Here is a 25,667-nt window from a genome sequence, read left to right on the forward strand (position 1 = left end):
TGGTCCTTCGTTCTAGACTCTCTAGCCAGGGGGAAACAGCCTCTCAGCATCTACCCTGCCAAGACCTCTAGGAATTTTATATTTTTCAATGAGATCACATCTCATTCTTCTGAACTCCAAATCTACGATCCTACTCAATTTCTCCTCATAGGACAACCCTCTCATCCCAGGAATCAATCCAGTCAACCTTCGTTGTACCCGGTCTAAGTCAGGTATATCCTCGCATTCGAGGAATCCTGATTGCCCCCTCCACCTCCATTGTAAATAACTTTCTGCCCCCCCACCCACTGCACACTCATCCCTCGGCCTCTGCCTTGTTAAACGGGTCCTGCGAGGAGAGCAGTCATCATGCTGGGTTACACTTACCCCTAACAATCGTGGCGGAGCAGCACTCCCTTAGTACAGGGATTGTCTCATCCGAGAGGCAGCACCTCTGACAGTGCAGTACTCTCGCAGTACCGCATGGTGTCAGTGCCCTGATTCCCCCTGTGTAAAGGGCCACGACAGGACTTCAATTGTAGAATACTGCCCCTTCAGTACTCGCCACAAGCCTGGTCTCTTTGTATTTCGCTCCTTCATCATTGTGGTTCGTGCCCTCCAGATGGAAAACGACTTGGTCGGCACCACGTGCGAGACGGTTAAAATCCGGACAATCAAGGTCGGAACGCTTGAGAAGATTGTGCAGCACCTCCTCGAGGCCTTGGACTGCGGCGATTCCTCCTACGTCTCTGTCTTCCTCGCCACATATCGAGCCTTCACTACCACCAAGGAGGTTCTGGAACTGCTGCTCGATAGGTAGGCAAATATCATAGAATCATAAAGACTTGCATTTATATAGCACCTTTCAGGGCCTCAGGACATCCCAAAGCACTTCACAGCCAGTGAAGTACTTGTGAAATGCAGTCACTGCTGTAGTGTGGGAAACATGGCAGCCAATTTGCGCACAGCAAGCTCCCACAAACAGCAATGTGATAATGACCAGATACTCTGTTTTAGTGATGTTGATTGAGAGATCAATTAATTTCCAGGACACCAGGAATAACCTTCCCCTCCTCCACCACCCCCCCCCACCCCTCCCCGCTGCTGTTCTTCAAAATAGTGCCATGGGGTCTTTTACATCCACCTGAGAAGGATGATGGGAGCCTCAGATTAACGTCTCATGTGAAAAGCGGAGATAGTGCAGCACTCCCTCAATACCGACCCTCTGATAGTGCAGCACTCCCTCAATATTGTCCTTCTGACAGTGCAGCAGTCCCTCAGTACTGCCCCTCTGACAGTGCAGCACTCCCTCAGTATGACCCCTCTGACAGTGCAGCACTCCCTCAGTATGGACCCCTCTGACAGTGCAGCACGCCCTCTTTACTGCCCCTCTGACAGTGCAGCATTCCCTCAGTACTGACCCTCTGCGAGTGCAGCACTCCCTCAGTATGACCCCTCTGACAGTGCAGCACTCCCTCAGTATGACCCCTCTGACAGTGCAGCACTCCCTCAGTATGACCCCTCTGACAGTGCAGCACGCACTCTTTACTGCCCCTCTGACAGTGCAGCATTCCCTCAGTACTGACCCTCTGCGAGTGCGGCACTCCCTCAGTATGGCCCCTCTGGCAGTGCAGCACTCCCTCAGTAATGCACTGAAGTGTCATCCTAGATTTGTATGCACAAGTCTCTGAAGTGGGACTTGAACCCACAACCCACACCATATAGTGAAATAGGAGGTCATTCGGCCCATCATATACATTCTGGCTCTTTGAGTTATCCAATTAGTTTCACTTCCCTCCTCTTTCCCCATAGCCCTGCAGATTTTTCTTTTTCAAGTATTTATCCAATTCCCTCTGAAAAGTTGCTGTTGAATCTGCTTCCACCACCCTTGTAGACAGAGCATTCCAGATCACAACATCTCGCTGTGGAATGAGTTTCTCATCTCCCTTCTTTTTTTGACAATTATAAATGTGGTAATAGATCGCTGATTTCTAAAAAATCAAATCAGTCTCATGGCATTATTCACAGTTATGTTGTGTTAGACATCATTATTGCTACATCAAGGTTATTAACACTTATTATTATCCCCACTGTTAGCTCACAATTATTGATGATACATCAGCACCATTACTGACCATTCCATTCATACCACTGACATTACTGGTTTTAGTTGCGTTATTTTCTCGGGACCAATAACATGACATAAAAACAGTAACGTTACGTTAATATAAGCATCATAGCATGAATCATAGTGGAATTAAATTAGCATCAGTAATGTTATATTTGGCTTGTTGATGTCACATTCACACCAGTAATGTTACATCGATACCAGTGATATTTACCAGAATGAAACTTGGACTCCAAGGGTTAAATTACAAGAAGAGATTACACAAAGTAGGGTTGTATTCCCTGGAATTTAGCAGGGGAAGGGGTGATTGGATTGAAATTGTCAAGATATTTAGGGAACAGATGGAGTAGATAGAGAGAAACTATTTCCACTGGTTGGGGCATCTAGGACTAGGGGGCATAGTCTCAAAATTAGAGCCAGACCTTTCAGGAGTGAAGTTAGGAAACACTTCTACACGTAAAGGGTGGTAGAAATGTGGGGCTCTCTTCCGCAAACAGCAATTGATGTTCGATCAATTGTTAAGTTTAAAGCGAAGATTGATAGATTTTTGTTAGCCAAAGGTATGAAGGGATATGCAGCAAAGGTGGGTATATGGAGTTAGATTGCAGATCAAGCATGATCTCATTTAATGGCAGAACAAAGTTGAGGGGTCAAATGGCCTCCTCTGGCCCGTATGTTCCTAGTATCATAGCAATGCCTGTGATCATGTATTAATGCCAGTAACATTACATTAATACCAATGATGTTACATTATTACAAGTGATGTCAGGCCAATACTATGATGTTGTATTACACGTTACGTCAAAACAAGTGGCGTTCCATTAATATTTGTGACGATACATTAATACACTATGTTAACAGCACAGCAACACAAATATCACAAGTACTTAATAATTCTTTCTAACACTGCAGACGGAATCTTGTTGTGATGACTAGCTATTACGTGATTTTTTTTTTAAAAAGGGTTCAGCGATGTCGTTGTTTACACGACTGGTTGGCGTTACGGGTGTCTCCTGGGGGCCTGGGATAATAATCCGGAGAACGTGAGCTCAAATCCTAACATGGTGGTTTGAGAATTTGAATTTGGTTTTGAAAAATCTGGGAATAAAAATCTGGCATCAGTAAAAGCGACCGCTAAGTTGTTGTAAAAATCCACCTGGTTCATTTGTGCCCAGTCAGGAAGTAAATCTACTGCTTTTACCCAGGTCTGGGTCTATATGTGACTCCAGTCCCACATCACCCGTGGTTGACTCGTAACTTCCATCTTAAATGGCCTAGCAAGGCACCCAGACTGGATTTTCCCTGGGGGCTTCTGAACCCCGCACATTGTGGGAAACAGTCAACTCGTTGTGATTTTCCCCGGGGCGGCCAATTAACGGCCAGAGGGCAGGCTCGCCGTCCAATTAAGGATAGTGGGTGGGCTCTTGAAGATGGAGCGCCAATCAGAGGCCTTCTAGCTTGAAAGGAGCAGCAGAGAGGTAAGCGAGGGGGAGGGTCTTTCAAAATGGAGCTCCAACATTTTGAAAGATTAAATAAAAAGTGTCCTTTGCTGCCAGGCCACAGTGTGGGTGTCGGGGTGGAAGGGGCAGGGGGGAGACCGTCTTCAGGGTGGCCTGCACCCAGGCAGGCAGGGAGGTCCTCAAAGCCTGCCTGGAGCCCTGACTCTCTGGTCTACCGCCGCGAAGCTGCCTCCAGCTTTCGCTGCCTGAGGGAACGTGTAGGCCGACTGGAAAATCCCAGCCTCCATTAACAGCCTTAATATGCCATTCATTCCATTAATCAGCTACCCGTCACATGCAGGCGGGTAGCCCTGCTGCCACCCCCGCCCCATTCTACCTCTGGAAAATTGGCCCCGGGGGCTGGGGTGGAGCCAGGAACCAGCGAACAGGCCAGCAGCCTTATTTTTAGTGCCCGCCCAACAAGTCCATGCCGGTGTTTCTGCTCCACACGAGCCTCCTCCCACACCTCTTCATCTCAACCTATCAGCATATCCTTCTGGTTCTTTCTCCCTCATGTGCATATCCAATTTCCCTTCAAATGCATCTATACTATTTACCTCGTCCACTCCCTGTGGTAGCGAATTCCACATTCTCACCACTCTTTGGGTAAAGAAGCTTCTCCTGAATTCCCTACTGGATTTATTGGTGACTATTCTGGGCACCTCGTTTATGAAGGACTTGAAGGCTTTGGAAAGGTTACAGGAAAGATTTACCAGAATTGTTCCAGGGATGGGGGATTACAGTTACCTAATCTGGAGAATCTGGGATTGTTCTCCTAAGAGCAGAGAAGGCTCAGAGGAGATTTTATAGAGGTGTTAAAAATCATGAAGGGTTTTGACAGAGTAAATAAGGAGAAACTGTTTCCAGTGGCTGAATGGTCGATAACCAGAGAGCACAGATTTAAGGGGATGGCAAAAGGACCCGAGCGGTGACGACGAAAATGTTTTTTTGCACAACGAGTGGTTAGGATTTGGAATGCAATGTCTGATGGGGCGGAGCATACAGATTCAATCGTAGCCGTCAAAAGGGAATTGGATAAATAATAGAAGAAGGAAAAATTGTTGGGATGGGGGAAGAGCAGGGGAGTGACAACTCTTTCAAAGATCCAGCACAGATTCAATGGACCCGATGGCCTCCTACTGTGCTGAACGATTCTATGATTCTGCATAGTATATTTATGACCGAATGGCTATAAAGATTAACTGGCATCTTTCAATTTTCAAGACTAGTTGGATTAGTTTGTCAGGATATAGTGCCTCGGGCATTTTCTGGTTAACGTTAATGGATAAAATATTGGCCAAGACAGCTGGGGTTCCAGAACTGTTAAACTGTTACTGCTTGCTGAGAAAAATATTGATTTTTTGTGCTGGTTTGACAAATTTGAGAATGTTGTCACAACCCATGAGTTCAGAAGATGTGCTGGGATGAAGAAGGTGCTTCAGCTCATTTGAGACAGGGAGATGGTTGCGCAGTGGTCAAGGGGAGATGGTAGTGTAATGGTAATGTCACTGCACTGGTAATCCAGAGGCCCAGGATAATGACCTGGGGGGCACGGGTTTAAATCCCACCACGGCAGGTGGTGGAATTGAAAGCTAGTCTCAGTAATGGTGCCATGAAACTATCATTGATTGAAATGAAAACCCATCTGGCTCACTCATTTCCCTTTAAGGAATGAAATCTTCTGCCCTTATCTGGTCTGGCTTACATGTGACTCCAGACCCACAGCTGCCCTGTGAAATGGCCTACCGAGCTACTCAGTTCAAGTGCAATTAGGGATGGGCAACAAAATCCGGTCTTGCCAGCGCTGCCCACATCCCATGAAAGACTGAAATGAGGATCTCGTCCATCAGGAATACCAGCCCGAACTGACTGACTTCTCACTGTCTGCCACCCACCATTTCAATAGCTGAAATGATGACACTGTCGTGGTCTTCATTACTCTTCCTGGCAGCCTGGACCAGCTGTGGACCGCCCTCTGTGTAGAGCACAACAGGGGGACATATGACCAGGACAGTAAATGGGGTGGAGGAGCAAAAGGATCTGGGAGTTCAAATTCACTAGAAGTAGTGACACATGTTAGTAAGGCCATCAAAATCAAACAAATCGTGAGGGTTTATTTCTCGAGGGCTGGAATGGAAAAGTAGAGAAGTTCTCTTAAACTTGTATAGAACCTTGGTTAGACCACACTGGAGTACTGAGAACAGTTCTGATCACTATTATAAAAAGGATGTAGAGGCACTCGAGAGGGTATAAGAAAAAGATTTACAAGCATGATGCCAGAACTGCAAGGTTGTACTTATGAACCGTTTTAATAGGTCTAAAGAATTCTTCCATGAACGTGCGTAGCATTAAATCCATTTCACAATGTGTTTCAACCTTGGGCTACCTCGCCAATGTCAAAGCTGACCTGCTGTTTCTGCAGGAGTGTGGAATATTACTCCTCAGCACCTACAGGCATTGGTTGCGATGGTGGTCCCATGGGCCATCGATCTGTTCAGGGGAAAATGATTCCCATTCCTCTGGCCTGGGTATTCTGCTGTGCAGATGTAACTTCACTATCTCTGGAGTTAAGGAGGTGGTGGGTGGTAACCTTCTCGTAGCAGATGTAATGTATAAAAACGCTCCACTCTGGTTAGTCAACATGTCCGCTCCGGCTCAAAACAGCGAGCGACTGACCATCCTCCAACCGCTTCCACTAGGCGGTGACTTCAACTGCATCATCGATGTGGCTGGACGATCCAGCAGGGCTGACAGTGAAATGGACGCCACGTCCAGACTCCTGATGGAAACAGTAAAAGATGTCAAGCTGCACAACATCTTCAGCAACCCTGTAGACAGAGCGCAGCGTTGATACACCTGGTCAAGACCAGATGGGTCTGTCCGTTCCGGGATTGACTTCCTGTTTGTGTCCCATGCAATCACGATCAGATCCACCGATGTGATGTGAAACCAGTATTCTTCTCTGACCACTGCCTCCTACTGGCCAGCTGTCACTTACAGAGTGACCAGAGGGTTGGCAGGGTGACATAGAAGTTGAATGTAAAACTCTTGACCCCAGAGAACACTGAGGAACTCAAAGTTGATTACAAAGCTTGGAGAACTGTGAAACTCCTCTTTGAGTTTCCGGTGCACTAGTGGGAAGCGATCAAGGCGAACATCAAGCGGCTCTTTATCCTCAAAGGTGCTCAGAAGGTGAGAAAGAGAGACAGAGGGAAATGTCCCAACTCCAGAAAAGAATGCAAAATCTGCTGCAGCTGCAGTCAATTGGGCTCGTGGTCAGGAGGATCTCCAAGAGGTGAAGAGCCAGCCGGCCTCACTCTTTGTCACAGAGGCCTCCAAGATCATCTTCCAGTCCAGAGTCCACGCCATTGAGCAGGATGAGATGTGCTCATGTTTCTTTTTCCAAAAGGTACAGAGAGGGAGCTCTGTGATCAGCAGCCTGAAGGCTCGGTAACATCATCGCAGTCTGACATACTAAGCATCAGCAAATTCTTTTCTGCTGGGCTGTACGACATGAAGTCCACGGACAACACGGCCTCCCACTCCTTCCTGTCATCTATCATGCAGGTCTTAGATGACAGTACGTGGGAGAGTCTGGACAAACTGCTAACTCTGGGTGAGCTGACAAAGGCTGCCAGCTCCTTTGAGACGAGTAAAACTCCCAGAAGCAATGGGTTACTGGTCGTGTTGTATTCAATTCTGTGGGACTGGATCGGCCCAGATCTGCTGGAAGTATACGAGAATATGCTTCTGGCTGGCAGCATGTCAGAATCCATAAGGAAAGGCATCATCACCCTCATCTACAACTGGGAGGGGGAGAGGGCGAAAATCAGAAATTGGCAGCCCATCTCACTGCATAATGAAGACTACAAAATTCTGACCCAGGTCACCGGTAATCAGGTCAAGCCTGCTCTGGAGTTGGTGATCCACCCTGATCAGACCTGTACTGTACCCAGCAGGAAGATCTCTGGTAGCCTCGCACTACTCAGGGATACGATCGCCAGGACAGAGGGGTGGACACCTGCCTCATCAGCTAGGACCAGGAGAAGGCTTTTGACAGGATATCGCACACCTACATGATGGGCGTGCTTTCCAAAATGGGATTTGGGGAGGGAATCCGCAATTGGATCAAACTGCTCTACACAAACATCAGTAGCGCAGTCTCAATCAATGGGGGAGAATTGGAAAGTTTCCCAATCAAATCTGGAGTCAGACCGGGCTGTCCTCTCTCCCCTGTCTTGTTTGTTTGCTGCATCGAACCCTTTGGTGAGTCCATTAGGAAGGAAGTGGGAATTAGAGGGGTGACAATCCCAGGCAGCGGAGGCACTCAGGTCAATGCCTCGCTCTACATGGACGACGTCACTATCTTCTGCTCAAATCTGCTGTCCGTTCTCAGGCTGATGAGCAGCTGCAACCAGTTTGTACTGGCCTCGGGACCAAAATAAATCATGGCAAGAGCAAGGCCATGTTCTTTGGGAACTGGGCTGACCGATCCTTTGTTCCCTTCACCGTCAGGTCAGACTACTTGAAGGTGCTGGGGATATGGTTCGGAGGGGCCAGGGTGCACACCAAAAACTGGAAGGAGCCTATAGCTATGGTAAAACATAAACTGAGCATGTGGGAATGACGTTCTCTCTCCATTGTGGGTAAGAACCTGGTCACCAGGTGTGAGGCGTTCACGCTGTTACTGTACGTGGCGCAGGGCTGGCCCACACCCCAGTTCTGTGCCGTGGCAATCACTGGAGCCATGTTCTGCTTTATCTGGAGATTGAAAAGGGGCCGTGTCCGCAGCAATACAATGTTCAAACCTCTGAATAAAGGGGAGAAAGGTACCCAACGTTGCCCTTATCCTGATGGCCATCTTTGTGTGCGGCTGCAGCAAGCTGTGTCTAGATCCTTGGTACGCAAACACCAAGTGTCACTAGGGGCTGAGGTTCTATCTGTCCCTGGTGTTGCGAAGGATGGGTCTGGTCACATTGCCATGGAATGCTCCATCCAGTTGGAACTGTGCCGTACCACCGGTCCCTCATAGAAACATTTGTGCAGAAAAACCCTTTTGACCACAAGTCCATTAGGCAATGGTTCACCCGTGACGTCCTTGAGGCCCTGTGGGAAAATTAGATGGTGGATCCTGTTGGATGATTCCCTGAGCAGACTGGCAAACCCATTTGGCAGAACGCCTCATCACCAGAATTTAGCTTGGCTGGTGGTGAGAAGGGCCCACCGTGTCAGATCTTTCCTGCATGCCCGATGTCTCACCACCTCCGCACGCTGCCCTCGAGGTGGCTGTGGTGGGGAAGAGACCGTTGTCCACCTCCTTTGCACCTTTGCAAAGCAGGTGTGGAAAGAGTTGCAGTGGTTTTTGTCAAGGTTCATCCTGAGCAGCTCCGTAACGCAGGAGTCTGTGCTGTATGGGCTGTTCCCAGGGACACACACCGAGATAAACATCAACTGCTGCTGGATGACCATCAACTTGGTGAAAGACGCTCTTTGGTCTGCCTGAAACTTGCTGGTCTTCCAGAGCAAAGTGTTGTCCACGACTGAGTGTTGCAGACTGATACATTCCAAGGTCCAGGACTACGTGCTGAGGGACGCACTAAAACTTGGGGCAGCTGCCGCAAAGGCTCAATGGGGAAAAGCCACAGTGTAAGGTCCTCCCGGCATAGTGAACCGAGGGGCTGGAACCCGTGTAAAACCCCTCGGGTTGTATACATCAGAGAATGTTTGATATAAAAGGTAAATTTACATTGTAAATATAACCTGTAGTGACAAGTGTAGTGATGCACCTCATGTACTGCTTTGAAAGAAACTGATCTGTATTGCTCTTTATATAATTTGAACTGTCATGTAATGTACTTTAAAAATTTTATGAATAAAGTATGTTTTTGGAGAAAAAAATGAACAGGCTGGAAATCAAATGGGGAATTCAGAAGAAACTTCTTAACCCAGAAAGTGGTGAGAATGTGGAAGTCGCTACCACGGGCAGTGGTTGAGGTGAACAGTATAGATGCATTTAAGAGGAAGTTAGATAAGCACACGAGAGAGAGGGAATAAAGGGTTGTGCCGATATTTTTAGCCGTGGAAGGATGGGAGGACATTAACACCGGATTGGTTGGGCCACATAGTATTTTTCTGTGCTGCATGCTATTAATTCTATGTAATATTGGCAATTCAAGCTTGAGGTCAGTGTGCCCAGTTTTCAGGCCACAATGTTCTGCTTCTTAAAATTGGTGCCAGCCTGATTTCAGTAATTGGTTCACGCATTGGGATTTGAGTGAGTCAGTGCCCAGGACCCTGTGCTGCTGGTACAGGTGCCACTTTAATGTCCGTACCTGGTGCAGTGATCTGTGCTGCTGATGACAGCCTGATATTAGTAAGTGATTGATCACAGATTCGAAATATCTCTGCTTGTGTCTACGCAGGTTGGAACATTTAAAGAGAGAAATAGGGGACAACACAGAGTGCTGTTCGTTAAATGATTGGGATCGTCTCCGACAGTAAGTTTTTACACCAGCTTTTCCCTTGTTCTTATGCTTATTATGGGCTGTATTATCATTTATTCATTCATGTCCAGAGCCTCTTGACCAATGGGGGCCATTCCAGTTCCTAAAGCTTGAAAGGAAAGCTGATGATGTTGCATAAGCAACCATGAAATGTCAGGAAACATATGAATTAGGAGCAGGAGTCGGCCACTCGGCCCATCGCGCCATTCAATAAGATCATGGCTGATCTGATTTTTACCTGGACTCCGCATTCCCACCTCCCCCCGATAACCTTTCACTCCCCCCTTGCTTATCAAGAATCTATCTACCTCTGCCTTTAAAATGTTCAAAGACTCTGCTTCCACCTTCTTTTGAGGAAGAGAGTTCCACAGACTCAAGACCCTCTGAGAGAAAAAATTTCTCCTTATCTCTGTCTTAAATGGGCGACCCCTTATTTTTTATCAGTGACCCCTAGTTATAGATTCTCCCACAAGAGGAAACATCCTTTCCACATCCACCCTGTCCAGACCCCTCAGGATCTTGTGTTTCAATCAAGTCGCCTCTTACTCTTCTAAACTCCAGTGGATACAAGCCTAGCCTGCCCAACCTTTCCTCATATGACAACCTGCCCATTCCAGGTATTAGTCCAGTAAACCTTTTCTGAACTGCTTCCAATGCATTTACATCCTTCCTTAAATAAGGAGACCAATACTGTACACAGTACTCCAGATGTGGTCTCACTAATGCCCTGTATAGAAAGAAAGATTTCCAGTTACAAGTGAGATTTCATCACTTCAGGATGTCCCAAAGTGCTTTACAGGCAATGAAGAACTTTGCACCATGGCTCAGTAGGTCGTGCTCTCACCTCTAAATAAAAGATTGTGGTGTCACAATCCGATTCCAGAGACGCGAATGCCAATATCTAGGTGGACGCTCCCAGTGCCAGTACTGAGGGAGTGCTGCACGGTCGGAGGTCTCGCCTTTCAGATGAGACATTAAGCCCGGGGCCAGTCTACAATCTCAAGTGGATGTCAAAGATCCCATGGCTCTATTATCAAGAAGAGCAGAAGCGTTATCTCCAGTGTCTGGGAAAATATTTCTCCCTCAGTCAGCATCACAAAAAACGGATTATCTCTGTCATTTACTTCATTGCTGTTCGTGGGAGCTTGCTGTGTGCAAATTGGCTGCCGCATTTCCTCCTTACAACAGTGATTACACTTCACTTCAGCAGCTGTAAAGTGCCTTGGAAGTTGTGAGATCAGAAAAGGGCCTATGGAAAGCAAAGTCTTTCTTTCTCTAAATCCCTGTCTTAAACAGCAGTTACGGCCAAACCCTCTATGTCTCCTTCCTACTATGGAGTGTATTGCTCTGTTTGCAACACCAAAACTGCACTATAAATGTAACTTATTGTTCTTGTCAAAGTTCTCAGAACTCCTTAGAGTTTGCTGTTCAATGCTGTTTTGTGTATTGATTGGCTGTGAGTCTTCTCCTAACTTCCCCGCCCTTATGTTCCAGTGCGGCCTCCTCTGTCTTTTCCACGTGGTTGGAACAGTATTCTGAAGATTTCCAAGGGCTGGATCATGCCTGCCTGAAGCGCCTGGTTCTTTATATAAAACAGGAGTCCAGGGGCTCGGAGCTGGAGCGGAGAGCTGACGATATCCTGGTGCAGAATGAGAAGTTGTCCAGCAGCGATGGTGCAGTACTGACAAATGGTACATCCTCCTTTCCCTCTTTCCGACTCACACTGGAATATAATTTGATATTCCAAACCCGCAAACTCCACCAGCTACAAGAACAAGGGCAGCTGTAGAATGGAGACACTCAAAAGCGCTCCTGACTATATTGCCGCCGTTCCTTCACCGTCGCAGGGTCAAGATCCTGGAGTCCCTCCCTAACAACCCTAACAGCACTGTGGGATTACCACCCCCCCCAACAACTCTGTAAGATTACCCCCAACATCACTGTGAAAGTACACTCTAACATCACTGTGAAATTACCCTATAACATCACTGTGAAATTACACTCTAACAACACTGTGAAATTACACTCTAACAACACTGTGAAATTACACTCTAACATCACTGTGAAATTACCCTATAACATCACTGTGAAATTACACTCTAACAACACTGTGAAATTACACTCTAACAACTCTGTGAAATTACACTCTAACATCACTGTGAAATTACACTCTAACAACACTGTGAAATTACACTATAACATCACTGTGAAATTACACTCTAACAACACTGTGAAATTACACTCTAACAACACTGTGAAATTACACTCTAACATCACTGCGAAATTACACTCCTAACATCACTGTGAAATTACCCTATAACATCACTGTGAAATTACACTCCAACATCACTGTGAAATTACCCTATAACATCACTGTGAAATTACACTCTAACAACACTGTGAAATTACACTCTAACAACACTGTGAAATTACCCTATAACATCACTGTGAAATTACACTCCAACATCACTGTGAAATTACCCTATAACATCACTGTGAAATTACCCCCAACATCACTGTGAAATTACCCCCTAACAACACTGCAAGATTACTCCCAACATCACTGTGAAATTACCTTCTAACCTCACTGTGAAATTACCCTCTAACAACACTATAAGATTACCCTCCAACATCACTGTGAAATTACCCCCTAACAACACTGTATGATTACCCCCGACATCACTGTGAAATTACCCCCTAACAATATTGTGAAATTACCCCCAACATTACTGTGAAATTACCCCCGAACAGCATTGTTTAATTACCCCTAACATCAATGATTAATTACCCCCAAACATTACTGTGGGATTACCCTTAACATCAATGATTAATTACCCCCGAACAGCACTGTGGGATTACCCCCTAACATCACTCTTTCATTACCCCCGAACAGCACTGTGGGATTCCCCACGAACATTTCTGTTTCATTACCCCCTAACATCAATGATTAATTACCCCCAAACTTTACTATGGGATTACCCCCAACATCACTGTTTAATTACCCCTAACATCAATGATTAATTACCCCCTAACATTACGATGGGATTGCCCTTAACATCAATGTTTAATTACCCCCTAACATTACTGTGGGATTACCCTTAACGTCAATGTTTAATTACCCCCTAACAGCACTAGGGGATTACCCCCAACATCACTGTTTAATTACCCCTAACATTACTATGGGATTACCCTTAACATCAATGTTTAATTACCCCCTAACAGCACTGTGGGATTACCTCCGAGCAGCCTTGTTTAATTACCCCCTAACAGCACTATGGGATTACCCCCAACATCACTGTTTAATTACCCTTAACATCAATGTTTAATTACCCCCAAATGTTACTATGGGATTACCCTTAACATCAATGTTTAATTACCCCCAAATGTTACTATGGGATTACCCTTAACATCAATGTTTAATTACCCCCTAACGGCACTGTTTAATTACCCCCTAACATTATTGTGGGATTACCCCTAATATCAATGTTTAATTACCCCCAAAAAGCACTGTTTAATTGCCCCCTAACATCACTGTTTAAATACCCCCTAACATCACTGTTTCATTACCCCCTAACAGCACTGTGGGATTACCCCCTAACATCACTGTTTCATTACCCCCCAACAGCACTGTGGGATTACCCCCTAACATCACTGTTTAATTACCCCCTAACATCACTGTTTAATTACCCCGGAACAGCACTGTGGGATTACCCCCTAACATCACTGTTTAATTACCCCCTAACATCACTGTTTAATTACCCCTGAACATCACTGTTTAATTACCCCCTACCATCACTGTTTAATTACCCCCTAACAGCACTGTGGGATTACCCCCTAGCAGCACTGTTTAATTGCCCCCTAACAGCACTGTGGGCTTACGCCCTAACAGCACTGTGGGATTACCCCCAAACAGCACTGTGTGATTCCCAACTAACAACACATGGGTTACAAAGGAGCAGGAGGTGGTCATTCAACCCCTCTGATCTATACCTTAACTCCATTTATCCACATTTGCTCCATATCCCTCAAAACCCTTACGTCACCAAAATCCATCAATCTCAGTATTGAAAACCTCAGTTGACTGCCCCGTCACCACTCACTTGTGGCGTGAGAGAGTTCAGATTTCAACTGACCTTTGCGTGAAAAATGTTTTTCTGCTTTCACCCCTGAACGACTGTATTCTAATTTTAAGATTATGAGTCCCCCCTCCCGCCCCCACTCTGGATTCCCATGACAGTAGAAATACTTGTTTTGATCTATCAAACAGAAATAGATTTCTACAACTTTATGACTTTTCTTGCTCCAAATAACCCGCATGTTCTTTGGGACTGTCTTGATGATATATCGGCTTAGACCATTGATAAAGCTGTTAAAAAAAGAAAGCAGGGTCCTTGGCTTTCTAACTGCAGGCATAGAGCACAAAAGCAAGGAAGTTATGCTGAAACTTTATAAATAGCTGGCCTCAGCTAGAGTGTAGTGTCCAAGGATGTCCTGGCCTTAGAGACGGTACAGAAGCGGGTCTACTGGAATAGTACCAGGGACCTCAGTTATGTGGAGAGATGACAGAAGCTGGGATTGTTCTTCTTAGAGCAGAGAAGGTTGACAGGAGATTTAATAGAGATGTTTATAATCATGAGCGGTTTTGATAGAGGGTTGATAACCAGAGGGCACAGTTTTTAGATAATTGGCAAAAGAAACAGAGGGAAGATGAGAATTTTATTTGCACAGCGAGTTGTTGTGATCTGGAATGTCCTGCCCGAAAGGGTGGTGGAAGCAGATTCAATACTAATTTTCAAAAAAGAATTGGATAAATATTTGAAGGGGTGAATGTTGCAGAAATGTTGGGGAAAGAGCAGGGGAGTGGGACGAATTGAATAGCTCTTTCAAAGAGCTGAAACAGGCACAAAGGGCCGAATGGCCTCCTTCTGTGCTGTATCAGTCTATGAGTCTGTAACCCGGACTCCTCAGGGCCTCTGCAAGTGAGGAATGCATCCCCTGGAGAAACAACACAAGCAGCTGATTGTACCATTTCTCCCAGGAGTCCGCCAGTCCTCTGCTGATGTTCCAGTGCGAGACTGGGAGAACCCTAGAAATTTCAGTGTCCCAATCTCCAACCACCCAAAGCTGTCAGTCAACGTCTACTTTTGAATGAGGCTTGCTGAAGAACATTTAACTCACTAAGGCTTGTTATCAGCCCTCCTATCGGCGCTGTTCCTGCTACCTCTTCTGGTGGGCCTAACAGCCTGGTCTCACACACACAACAGCAACTTTTATAGTGCCTTTAATCCAGCAAAACACCACAAGGTGCTTCACAGGAGTGTTATCAAACAAATACTGTCACAGTAAACAAGCGATAAGTGCAGAAGTAGACTTCTATGGCCCTTTGAGCCTGCTCCACCATTCAACACAATCATGGCTGATCTTGGGCTTCAATTCTATTTTCCTGCCCACTCCCCATATCCCTTGATTCTCTGCGAGACCAAAACATCTGTCTATCCCAGCCTTAAATATATTCAATGATGGAGCATCCACAACACATCTGGGGTGGAGAATTTCAAAGATTCACAACCCTTTGAGTGAAGTAATTTCTGCTCATCTCAGTCCTGAATGATTGACCCCTTTATACTGAGACTATGTCCCCGTGTTCTAGATTCCCTGACCAGTGGGAACAATCTCTTAGCTTCTACCCTATCAAGCCCATTCAGAATCTTGTATGTCTCAATTAGATCACCTCTCATTCTTCTAAACTCCTGAGAATATAGACCCAATTTACTCAGCCTCTCATCATAGGACAACCCCCTCATCCCAGGGACCAATCTAGTAAATCTCCACTGGACTGCCTCCAGTGCAAGTATATCCTTTCTTAAATGTGGAGACCAAAATGCACACAGTATTCCAGGTGAGGTCTCACCAAAACCCTGTACAATTTTAGTAAGACTTCTTTATTTGTGTACTCCAATCCCCTTGCAATAAAGGCCAACATGCCATTTACCTTCCTAATAGCCTGCTGCACCTGCATGGTAACTTTGTGCGTTTCTTGTACGGGTACCCCCAATCTCTCTGAACATCAACACTTACCAGTTTCACACCTCTTAAAAAATATTCTGCTTTTCTATTTTTACAACCAAAGTGAACAACTTCACACTTCCCTACATTATACTCCATTTGCCATCTTGTTGCCCACTTACTTAACCTGTCGATATCTCTTTGCAGCCTCTCTACATCCTCTCCGCAGCTTACCTTTCCACTGAGCTTTGTATCATCAGCAAACTTAGATACGTTAGTCTCTGTCTCTTCATCCAAGTCATTAATATAGAGTGTAAATAGCTGAGGCCTCAGCACTGATCCTTGCGGCGCTCCACTATTCACTGCCTGCCAACTTGAAAATGCTCCATTTATGCTCACTCTCTGCTTCCTGTCTGTTAACCAATCTGCTATCCATGCTAATATATTACTGCCAACACCATGAGCCCTAATCTTGCTTATTAATCTTTTATGTGGCACCTTATCGAATGCCTTTTAAAAATCCAGGTATACGACATCTACTTCTTCTTCTTCTTTGGCCTCCTTGTCTCGGGAGACAATGGGTAAGCACCTGGAGGTGGTCAGTGGTTTGTGAAGCAGCGCCTGGAGTGGCTATAAAGGCCAATTCTAGAGTGACAGACTCTTCCACAGGTGCTGCAGATAGAATTGGTTGACAGGGCTGTTACGCAGTTGGCTCTCTCCTTGCACTTCTGTCTTTTTTCCTGCCAACTGCTAAATCTCTTCGACTCGCCACGCTTTAGCCCTGCCTTAATGGTCTACTAGTTCCCCTTTATCTACCCTAATAGTTACATCCTCAAAAAACTCTAATAAATTTGTCAAACAGGATCTCCCTTTTGTAAAACCATGCTGACTTGTTTTAATCATACGATGCTTTTCCAAGTGCAATGTTAAGACTTCCTTCATAATAGTTTCCAGCATCTTCCCAACGACTGCTGTTAGGCTAACTGGCCTGTAGTTCCCTGTTTTCTCTCTGCCTCCTTGCTTGAAAAGCGGCGTGAATTTGCCAACTTCCAATCTGATGAGACCATTTCTGAATCTAAGGATCTCCCTTTGAGCCACATAGGGAGATATCAGGTGAGATGACCGAAAGCTTGGTCCATGGATAGGTTTTCAGGAGCCTTTTAAAAGGTAGAGAGGCGGAGAGGATTAGGGAGGGAATTCCAGAACATAGGGTCCAGGCAGCTGAAGGCATAGCCAACAATGGGTGTCACAGTGGTGCGGTGGTTAGCACTGCAGCCTCACAGCTCCAGCGACCCGGGTTTGGTTCTCGACACTGCCTGTACGGAGTTTGCAAGTTCTCCCTGTGACTGCGTGGGTTTCTGCCGGGTGCTCCGGTTTCCTCCCACAGCCAAAGACTTGCAGGTTGATACGTAAATTGGCCATTGTAAATTGCCCCTAGTGTAGGTAGGTGCTAGGAGAATGGTGGGGGTGTGGTAGGGAATATGGGATTAATGTAGGATTAGTATAAATGGGTGGTTGTTGGTCGGCACAGACTCGGTGGGCCAAAGGGCCTGTTTCAGTGCTGTATCCCTCCATGACTCTAATGTTGGAGCAATGGAAGTCAGGGATGTGTAAAAGACGCCAGGATTGAAGGAGAGCAGAGATCTCAGAGGATTGTAGATCTGCAAGTTATAGAGATGGGCAATGGGTGAGGGCATGGTCAGATTTGAAAACATGGATGCCAATGTAGGCCAGCAACACCCATCTCTGTGCTGAGGAAGCAGGAGAATGTGGCTGTAAAACATTGACCTCAGTATCTACATGGCTTTGAACACTACAGAGTCCAGAAGAAGAAGCATTGTCATCTACAGCCTGCCAAGTGATTGGGTGGATACTGGCTTTGTTGAAAATAGTGTCGTTCTTGAACTGATTTTTTCTTTATTCATTGATGGGATGTGGGAGTCTCTGGCTAGGCCAGCATTTATTGCCCATCCCTAATTGCCCTTGTGAAGGTGGTAGTGAGCTGCCTTCTTGAATCGGTGCAGTCCATGTGGGGTAGGTACACCCACAGTGCTGTTAGGAAGGGAGCTCCAGGATTTTGACCCAGTGACACTGAAGGAACGGCGATATAGTTCGATTAAGTCACATTCTCTTCAGTGTACTGACACTTTTCACGCTTTTCTTTTATCCCGTGGTATATTGTACATCATCAGCAAATCAAAGGACTGAATGGCTGCCCCCTATCTGTCATTAAAGTGTGCTACATCAATGATGCCCACAGCCCCGACATTGTGTGTGCATGCGTTCACTGGTGTCTCAGTGTCGTGGGTTCCCACTTACATGTGCGATTTCAGTCTCACTCCCATCCTCTTTCACCACAGACCAGCAATTTTCTCCCCATCAAGTATATATCCAGTTGCCTTTGTTATTCATATTGGTAAATAGGAAAATAAGAACAGAGGAACAGGAGGAGGCCATTCAGTCACTCAACGAGATCACAGCTGATCTGTGACCTAATTCTATCGACCCACCTTTGTGCCATATCCCTTAATACCTTCGGTTCACAAAAATACATTGAGCAGAGATTTGAAATTAAGAAGTGACCCAGCATCAACTGCTCTTTGCAGAAGACAGTTCCAAAGTTCTACCACCTTTCGCATGCAGAATTGTTTCCTAACTTCACTCCTGAAAGGTCTGGCTCTAATTTTTAGACTATGTCACCACCACCCACCCCACCCCCCACCTCCCCCAAGTCCTAGGTTCCCCAACCAGAGGAAGTAGATTCTCTCCATCTACCCTATCAGTTTACAGTGGTTTTTGACACTCCCTCTACGCTGATATTTATGCTGGTTGGTGTTTATCAGTGTCTAAATGATGTTTTTGATTGACAGTTCAAGACCATGAGTTCAGTGACCTGACCCAGAGCAAGGAGAATGGAACCAAGTCCCAGCACAAGCAGGAAGCAGCTGATATCCTCACCTTCATGGCAGATGTGACGGCATCCCAACTCACCATGATCGATGCGGTGAGCACAGTCGCCAGCCTCTCCTATACCTATTTGCTTATAACAGCAAATTCTGACAATAGCTCAGCAGATCGGGCCAGTACGATGTTTTCAGTTGATGGCCTTTCATCAGACCTGGAACATGTTTGAGGTTTTTTTTAAATTCATTCTCGGGATGCGGGCCGTCATTTTATCGCCCATCCGTTACTGCCCTTGATAAGATGGTGGTGAGCAGCCTTTTGTGACTTACTTGTTGCAGTGGCTTGACACAACTGGGCCATTTCAGATGGCAGTTAAGAGTCGCCCAGATTGCTGTGGGTCTGGAGTTATATTTAGGCCAGACTGGGTAAAGTCTTCAGTGAGCATGTTGGATTTTTACCACAATCTGTTTACTTCATGGTCACCATCACTTATTAGTCGCTTTTTATTCCAGATTTATTTAATTAATTAAATTGTAAGTTCACAAAATGCTTTGGTGGGATTGGAATTCACATCTCCAGAGTGTTAGTCCAAGTCTCGGGATTACTAGTCCAGTAACATAATCACTATTGCATCCAGTTCTGGTCACTACACATTAAGGTGATGGTCCATGAGAGGATGCAGAGGAGATCTACCAGAATGGTTTCAGGGATGAGGGATTTTAGCTACAGGGGTAGGTTGTGGAAGCTGGGGTTGCTATCCTTGGAGCAAAGGAGATTGTGGGGAGATTTGATGGAGGTGTGCAAGATTATGACAGGTTTAGATAAGGTAGACAAAGAAAGACTGTTCCCGTTAACTGATGGTACAAAGACTAGGGAATTTAAGATTTTGGGCAGGAAATACCAGGGGATGTGAGGAAGAATGTTTTTAGAATCGAGTGGTAATGATCTGGAATTTGTTGCCTACAAGGATGATAGAAGTGGAGATGATGAATTATTTCAAAAAGATATTGGATGAGCACTTGAGGGAAATAAACTTGCAGGGCTGTGGGAATCGAGCGGAGGATTGGGACTGACTGGATTGCTCTACTGAGAGCCAGAATGGACTCGATGAGCCAAATGACCTCCTTGTGTGCCATAATGACTCTATATTACCGTACCTGGTCAAAGTTTGTTCAACTGTTTCTAAGCAAGTACAGAGCAGGGAAAAGGCTGGCAGGGGTAGGGGGCTTGTGGGGGGGGGGTGAGGAGGGGAGTAAGGAAAAGAACTGAAGATGAGGAATAGGGCGGAAGACAGGAGTAATTAAATGACAAAAGGGATGATGGTGCACGGCAAAAGGAGATAGTGAGGGGACATGTAAAGATTGGTCGAGAGGAGTTGTAAATGGCAACAGGAAGGAAGCTTGGATAATCTGGCTTTGAAGAGAAGGCTCCAGTGGCCCAGGATAGTGGTGGAGAAAGGTCATGGGGTAGACCCTGAGGGTACTGACCATCCCAGTGGGATCTCTCCCCACCCCCCCCTCAATCACCAGCCCACACTCCCAGTGGTTCTGATGCAGCCATCCTCCATTATTAGCTCCTGTTACCTGAGAAACAGGAATTTATTTTAGATCTTTTTAAATGTTTTGGACGTGTTTCGTGTCCTGAATAAAGAACAAGAGAAACTTCATATCTGACCCTCCCCCCCGACTCATTTCCTTTGATGCTTGAAAACTGGACCGGGAGAAATTGCCTGAGCTACTTACTGGATCAATTTTCTGTGATGTCGCGGGAGCTTGCCTTCTCCCTAATAATAGGTCCAATCAGTCAGGTGGGGGTACTCCATGGAATGAGATAAGATATTAAGAATTCAGGATTTAATAAGAAACTGCTTCTTGTAAGTAAACCTGTCCTCAAGTGACTTTTTGACTAACACTGCTCTCTGTCTCAAAGATCTGATGCAAACTAGGTTATGGCAGCAGTGGGTAGCACTCTCGCTCTGAGTCAAACGGTTGTGGACTCAAACCTCTCTCCACAGACTTGAGCATAAAATCTAGGCTGACACTCCCAGTGCAGTACTGAGGGAGTGCTGCACTGTCAGAGGTGCCATCTTTCAGTTGAGACATGAATCTGAGGCCCCCTCTCAGGCGGATGTTAAAGGCATTGTTTTGAAGAGGAGTAGGGGAGCTCTCCCCGATGTCCTGGTGAATATTTACCCCCAATCAACGCCACAAAAACAAATCATCTGGTTATTATTACATTGCAGTTTGTGGGAGCTTGTTGTGTGCAAATTGACTGCCGTATTTCCTACATTACAGCAGTGTCAAAATGTCTTCTTTGGCCTCCTTATCTCGAGAGACAATGGATAAGCGCCTGGAGGTGGTCAGTGGTTTGTGAAGCAGCGCCTGGAGTGGCTATAAAGGCCAATTCTAGAGTGACAGGCACTTCCACAGATGCTGCAGAGAAATTTGTTTGTCGGGGCTGTTACACAGTTGGCTCTCCCCTTGCACCTCTGTCTTTTTTCCTGCCAACTACTAAGTCTCTTCGACTCGCCACACTTTAGCCCTGTCTTTATGGCTGCCCGCCAGCTCTGGCGAAAGCTTGCAATTGACTCCCACAACTTGTGATCAATGTCACAGGATTTCATGTTGCGTTTGCAGACGTCTTTAAAGCGGAGACATGGACGGCCGGTGGTTCTGATACCAGTGGCGAGCAATGTGTCTTTGGGGATCCTGCCATCTTCCATGCGGCTCACATGGCCAAACCATCTCAAGCGCCGCTGACTCAGTAGTGTGTATAAGCTGGGGATGTTGGCCGCCTCGAGGACTTCTGTGTTGGAGATACGGTCCTGCCACCTGATGCCAAGTATTGTCCGGAGGCAGCGAAGACGGAATGAATTGAGACGTCGCTCTTGGCTGACATACGTTGTCCAGGCCTCGCTGCCATAGATCAAGGTACTGAAGACACAGGCCTGATACACTCGGACTTTTGTGTTCCGTGTCAGTGCGCCATTTTCCCACACTCTCTTGGCCAGTCTGGACATAGCAGTGGAAGCCTTTCCCATGCGCTTGTTGATTTCTGCCTGTAGAGACAGGTTACTGGTGATAGTTGAGCCGAGGTAGGTGAACTCTTGAACCACTTCCAGAGCGTGGTCGCCAATATTGATGGATGGAGAATTTCTGACATCCTGCCCCATGATGTTCGTTTTCTTGAGGCTGATGGTTAGGCCAAATTCATTGCAGGCAGCCGCAAACCTGTCGATGAGACTCTGCAGGCACTCTTCAGTGTGAGATGTTAAAGCAGCATCGTCACAAAGAGGAGTTCCCTGATGTACGAAAGCAAAATACTATAGATACTGGGAAATCTGAAATAAAAACAGAAAGTGCTGGAAATACTCAGCCAGTCAGGCAGCATCTGTGGAGAGATAAACAGAGTTAACGTTTCAGATCGAAATCTCCACAAGCTTTTTATGATGCCCTCAAGCACTTTATAAATGCAAGTCTGTCTTTTAGGTTAACAAGAAAGCCAATTGTGGTATGCTGCACTCTGGAATTTTTTGTCTGTTTGGATACATGAAAATCTGTCACAGTGCCAACAATAAACAGGTTGAAATCATCCTAATATTTACCAGCCAGTAGAGAACAGGCATAATTTTTTTTTAAATTAGGTCACAATTTAAGTACAGTCAGCTGTTGAAGTGCGTACAATAGTGATAAAGCGTTTTTAAAAAATTTACAGACCTTGTAGAATATTCTGCAAAAGAATAAAGAAGTAATACAAGAGAATTGCTCCACTGCACTTACTCCCGTTAAAGGTCCCATTTGGTGTTCAGGTGACACTATGCACAGGCACAATGGCCGAATGGCTTCCTGTGCTGTATCATTTCTGCACAAGTTCCACACGCATCAATTTTTTAGTTCAGCTGTTGTTCCAGTCGAAAGAGTCTTCATTTTTAAAGGTACAGTCCAATAAAAAAGACTGCTCCTGCTTTATGCAATCTCCTTTCAAGTTGCCCATATTGTGTTGCAGAGGGGGCCAATCATCACCAAACTGACAATATCGGGGGGTGGAGGGGAGGGAGCAGCACTGGTTTTACACACTGCCACGATTTTACTTCCCATTGAAGTCAATATCGGGCAGGATGTAAAACCAGCCTTCCACCCGATCCCAGGGGATTCCCACCTGGCCAGTTAGGCCAAAATTACTGTCAAGTCTCAGGTTGAGGAATAAGCTGCAGGAATTGCCTTTGACCTCTCGGACTGTTGGTGCCAGTCGTGACATTCTGTGGACATGCAACACTGCGTGTCCCCTTCCATTATTACCATAATTTTACATACAGTGGGGTTGATGTGTGCCTTCAGTGCCTGGGCTTGGTAATCTGGTGGAGCAAGTTACAAAGTATTTACAGGCCATTCAGCCCAACAGATCCATGCCAGTGCTTATGCTCCACATGAGCCTCCTTCCAACCCTCTTCATCTCACCTATCAGTATATCCTTATATTCCTTCCTCTCTCATATGTTTATCTAGCTTCCCCTTAAATGCATCTATGCTATTCACCTCAATTAGTCCCTATGGTGGTGAATTCCACATTCTCATCATTCTCTGGGTAAAGACGTTTCTCCCGAATTCCCTAGGATTTATCAGTGAATCTTTTATATTTGTGGCCTCCAGTTTTGGTCTCTTCCACAAGTGGAAACTTCTTTTCTGCATTTAGCCTATCAAAACCTTTCATAATCTTAAAGCCCGAGAAAAGAGCCCCAGCCCGTTCAGTCTTTCCTGATGGGTACAAATGTCAGTTGAATGAGAATGGGGTGGGGAAGGTGGGGGTGACTTTGCTTAAAGAGCTGAACTGTTTCATTAATAGGTGGTGAGACAGAAATCTACCCGGATATTGCAGGAACTAACTGCCTAGACTGCAAAGTGGATCAGAATGTAAAATAATGCTGTGAAGCATTTGCACTGGTGGAGTGAGTTACCTGTGTGTTTGCACAGGTGTCAACAGCTTCTTATACCTTGTTTAAACTTTATTTACAGTTCAAACACAATTGACCAGCCTTTAAAGCAAACACAAGTCTAAACAGATGAAATGTCTGTCTTCACCACACTCTGAAGCCTCGATTTTAACCTGATCCGTCCAGTGGGAGCAGGAACGGGGCAAGTAGGGGGTCAGATGCATCCTGCTCGCTTTTACCCCTAGTGAAGGTGTCACTAGCCAGGTTAGGTTAAAGTCGAGACTTGTGTTTCTGGAGACTTATCACAGCAGTTTGATCACTCTGCACTGTAATGTTAGGTTTCTGAATGTTGTTTTGTAATGTTGGATTATAATGCTAGATGTTGACTATGCAGACTGTGCTGTTAGAGTTCATTTCCATAGAATTTATTGTTCTTTAGAAATTTATCGTAGTGTTGGTTTTGGCTTATCTAACCTGTAATATTGGATATTGTTTATTTTGATTGTAATTTTTGATGTAGATTGTAATGTTGGTTATTGTCCATGCAGACTGTAGAATTCAATCTTATGTAGGTTATGATGTCTACACTTGGCACCCAATATTCACAAAGCAAGATCCCACAAACAGCAATGTGATAGTGACCAGGTAATCTGTCTTAGCCGTTGGTTGATGGATATATATTGACCGGGACACTGGGGAAAACTCCCCTGCATCTTTTACATCGACCTGAGAGGGAAGACTAGGCCTCGGTTTAATGTCTCATCCGAAAGACGGCACTCCGAGCAGTGCAGCTGTCTCTCAGTGCTGCACTGGACTTGTCAGCCTGGACTTTATGCTCAAGTTTATGGAGTGGGACTCAAACCCACAACTTCCCCTGTCAGAGGTGAGAGAGCTACTGTGTTCCACAGTCAGGAGCTTATTACAAGCTATTAAAGACAGCAATGGTCCCATTTACAAGTGGACCTGAGGCCCACCCCATTGTTTCCATTCTAATAAGTACTCAAGCCTTCATAGTGTAAATAACAGCAGAAACTGTAGAGATTAGAGAAGCTGGGGTTTTTCTCCTTAAAGCAGAGAAAGTTAAGGGGAGATTAAGTAGAGGCGTTCAAAATCATGAAGGCTTTTTGTAGAGTAAGTAGGAAGAAACTGTTCCCAGTGGCAGGAGGGTCAGTAACCAGAGGGACACAGATTGAAGATAATTGGCAAAAGAGCAGAGAGGAGATGAAGGCGTTTCTTTTTACGCAGCGAGTTGTTGTGATCCGGAACGCGCTGCCTGAAAGGGCAGTGGAAGTACGTTCAATAATAACTTTCAAAAGGGAATTGGTTGCGTCCTCAAAGGGGGAAATTTTTGTCAGACTGTATGGATAGAGAATGGCGAGTGGGACTAACTGGACGGCTCTTTCAAAAAGACGGCACGGGCAGGATGGGAAGAATGGTCTCCGCTTGTGCTGCATTATTCTACCAGGTAAACTTAGTAAGATAAATTGAGTCCTGACCTGTGAAGGGGATCTGGCCCATTGTCCAGCAGGTCAGGAGAACATACATGTGCCATCTGCGGTTTTCTGTCCCATTCGTATGGTCCCAATCTCGCGCCACAGGGCAAAACTCTCAGCGAGGGAAACGTGCTGGTGCTGTTCAACCTCTGACTTAGCCATAAAGAAAGATGAAAATGCATTTGTACAGTGCTTTTCAGAACCTCAGAGCATCCCAAAGTGCTTT

General features: G+C 45.7%; 1 protein-coding gene across 8 annotated transcripts in view; it reads left to right on the forward strand.

The window, feature by feature from the left end:
• Positions 1–25,667, forward strand: part of LOC137346238 (ral guanine nucleotide dissociation stimulator-like) — a 139,184-nt gene that overhangs the window by 83,528 nt on the left and 29,989 nt on the right. For all 8 annotated transcript variants that reach the window (XM_068009675.1, XM_068009676.1, XM_068009677.1 and 5 more), the window contains 4 exons: positions 602–795; positions 10,029–10,103; positions 11,604–11,800; positions 18,986–19,119. In XM_068009675.1, coding sequence (XP_067865776.1) covers positions 602–795; positions 10,029–10,103; positions 11,604–11,800; positions 18,986–19,119 — 600 coding nt within the window. The remainder of the gene's footprint in view (positions 1–601; positions 796–10,028; positions 10,104–11,603; positions 11,801–18,985; positions 19,120–25,667) is intronic.

This window comes from Heterodontus francisci, chromosome 29 (assembly GCF_036365525.1).
Source record: "Heterodontus francisci isolate sHetFra1 chromosome 29, sHetFra1.hap1, whole genome shotgun sequence".
NCBI classification, from domain to species: domain Eukaryota; kingdom Metazoa; phylum Chordata; class Chondrichthyes; order Heterodontiformes; family Heterodontidae; genus Heterodontus; species Heterodontus francisci.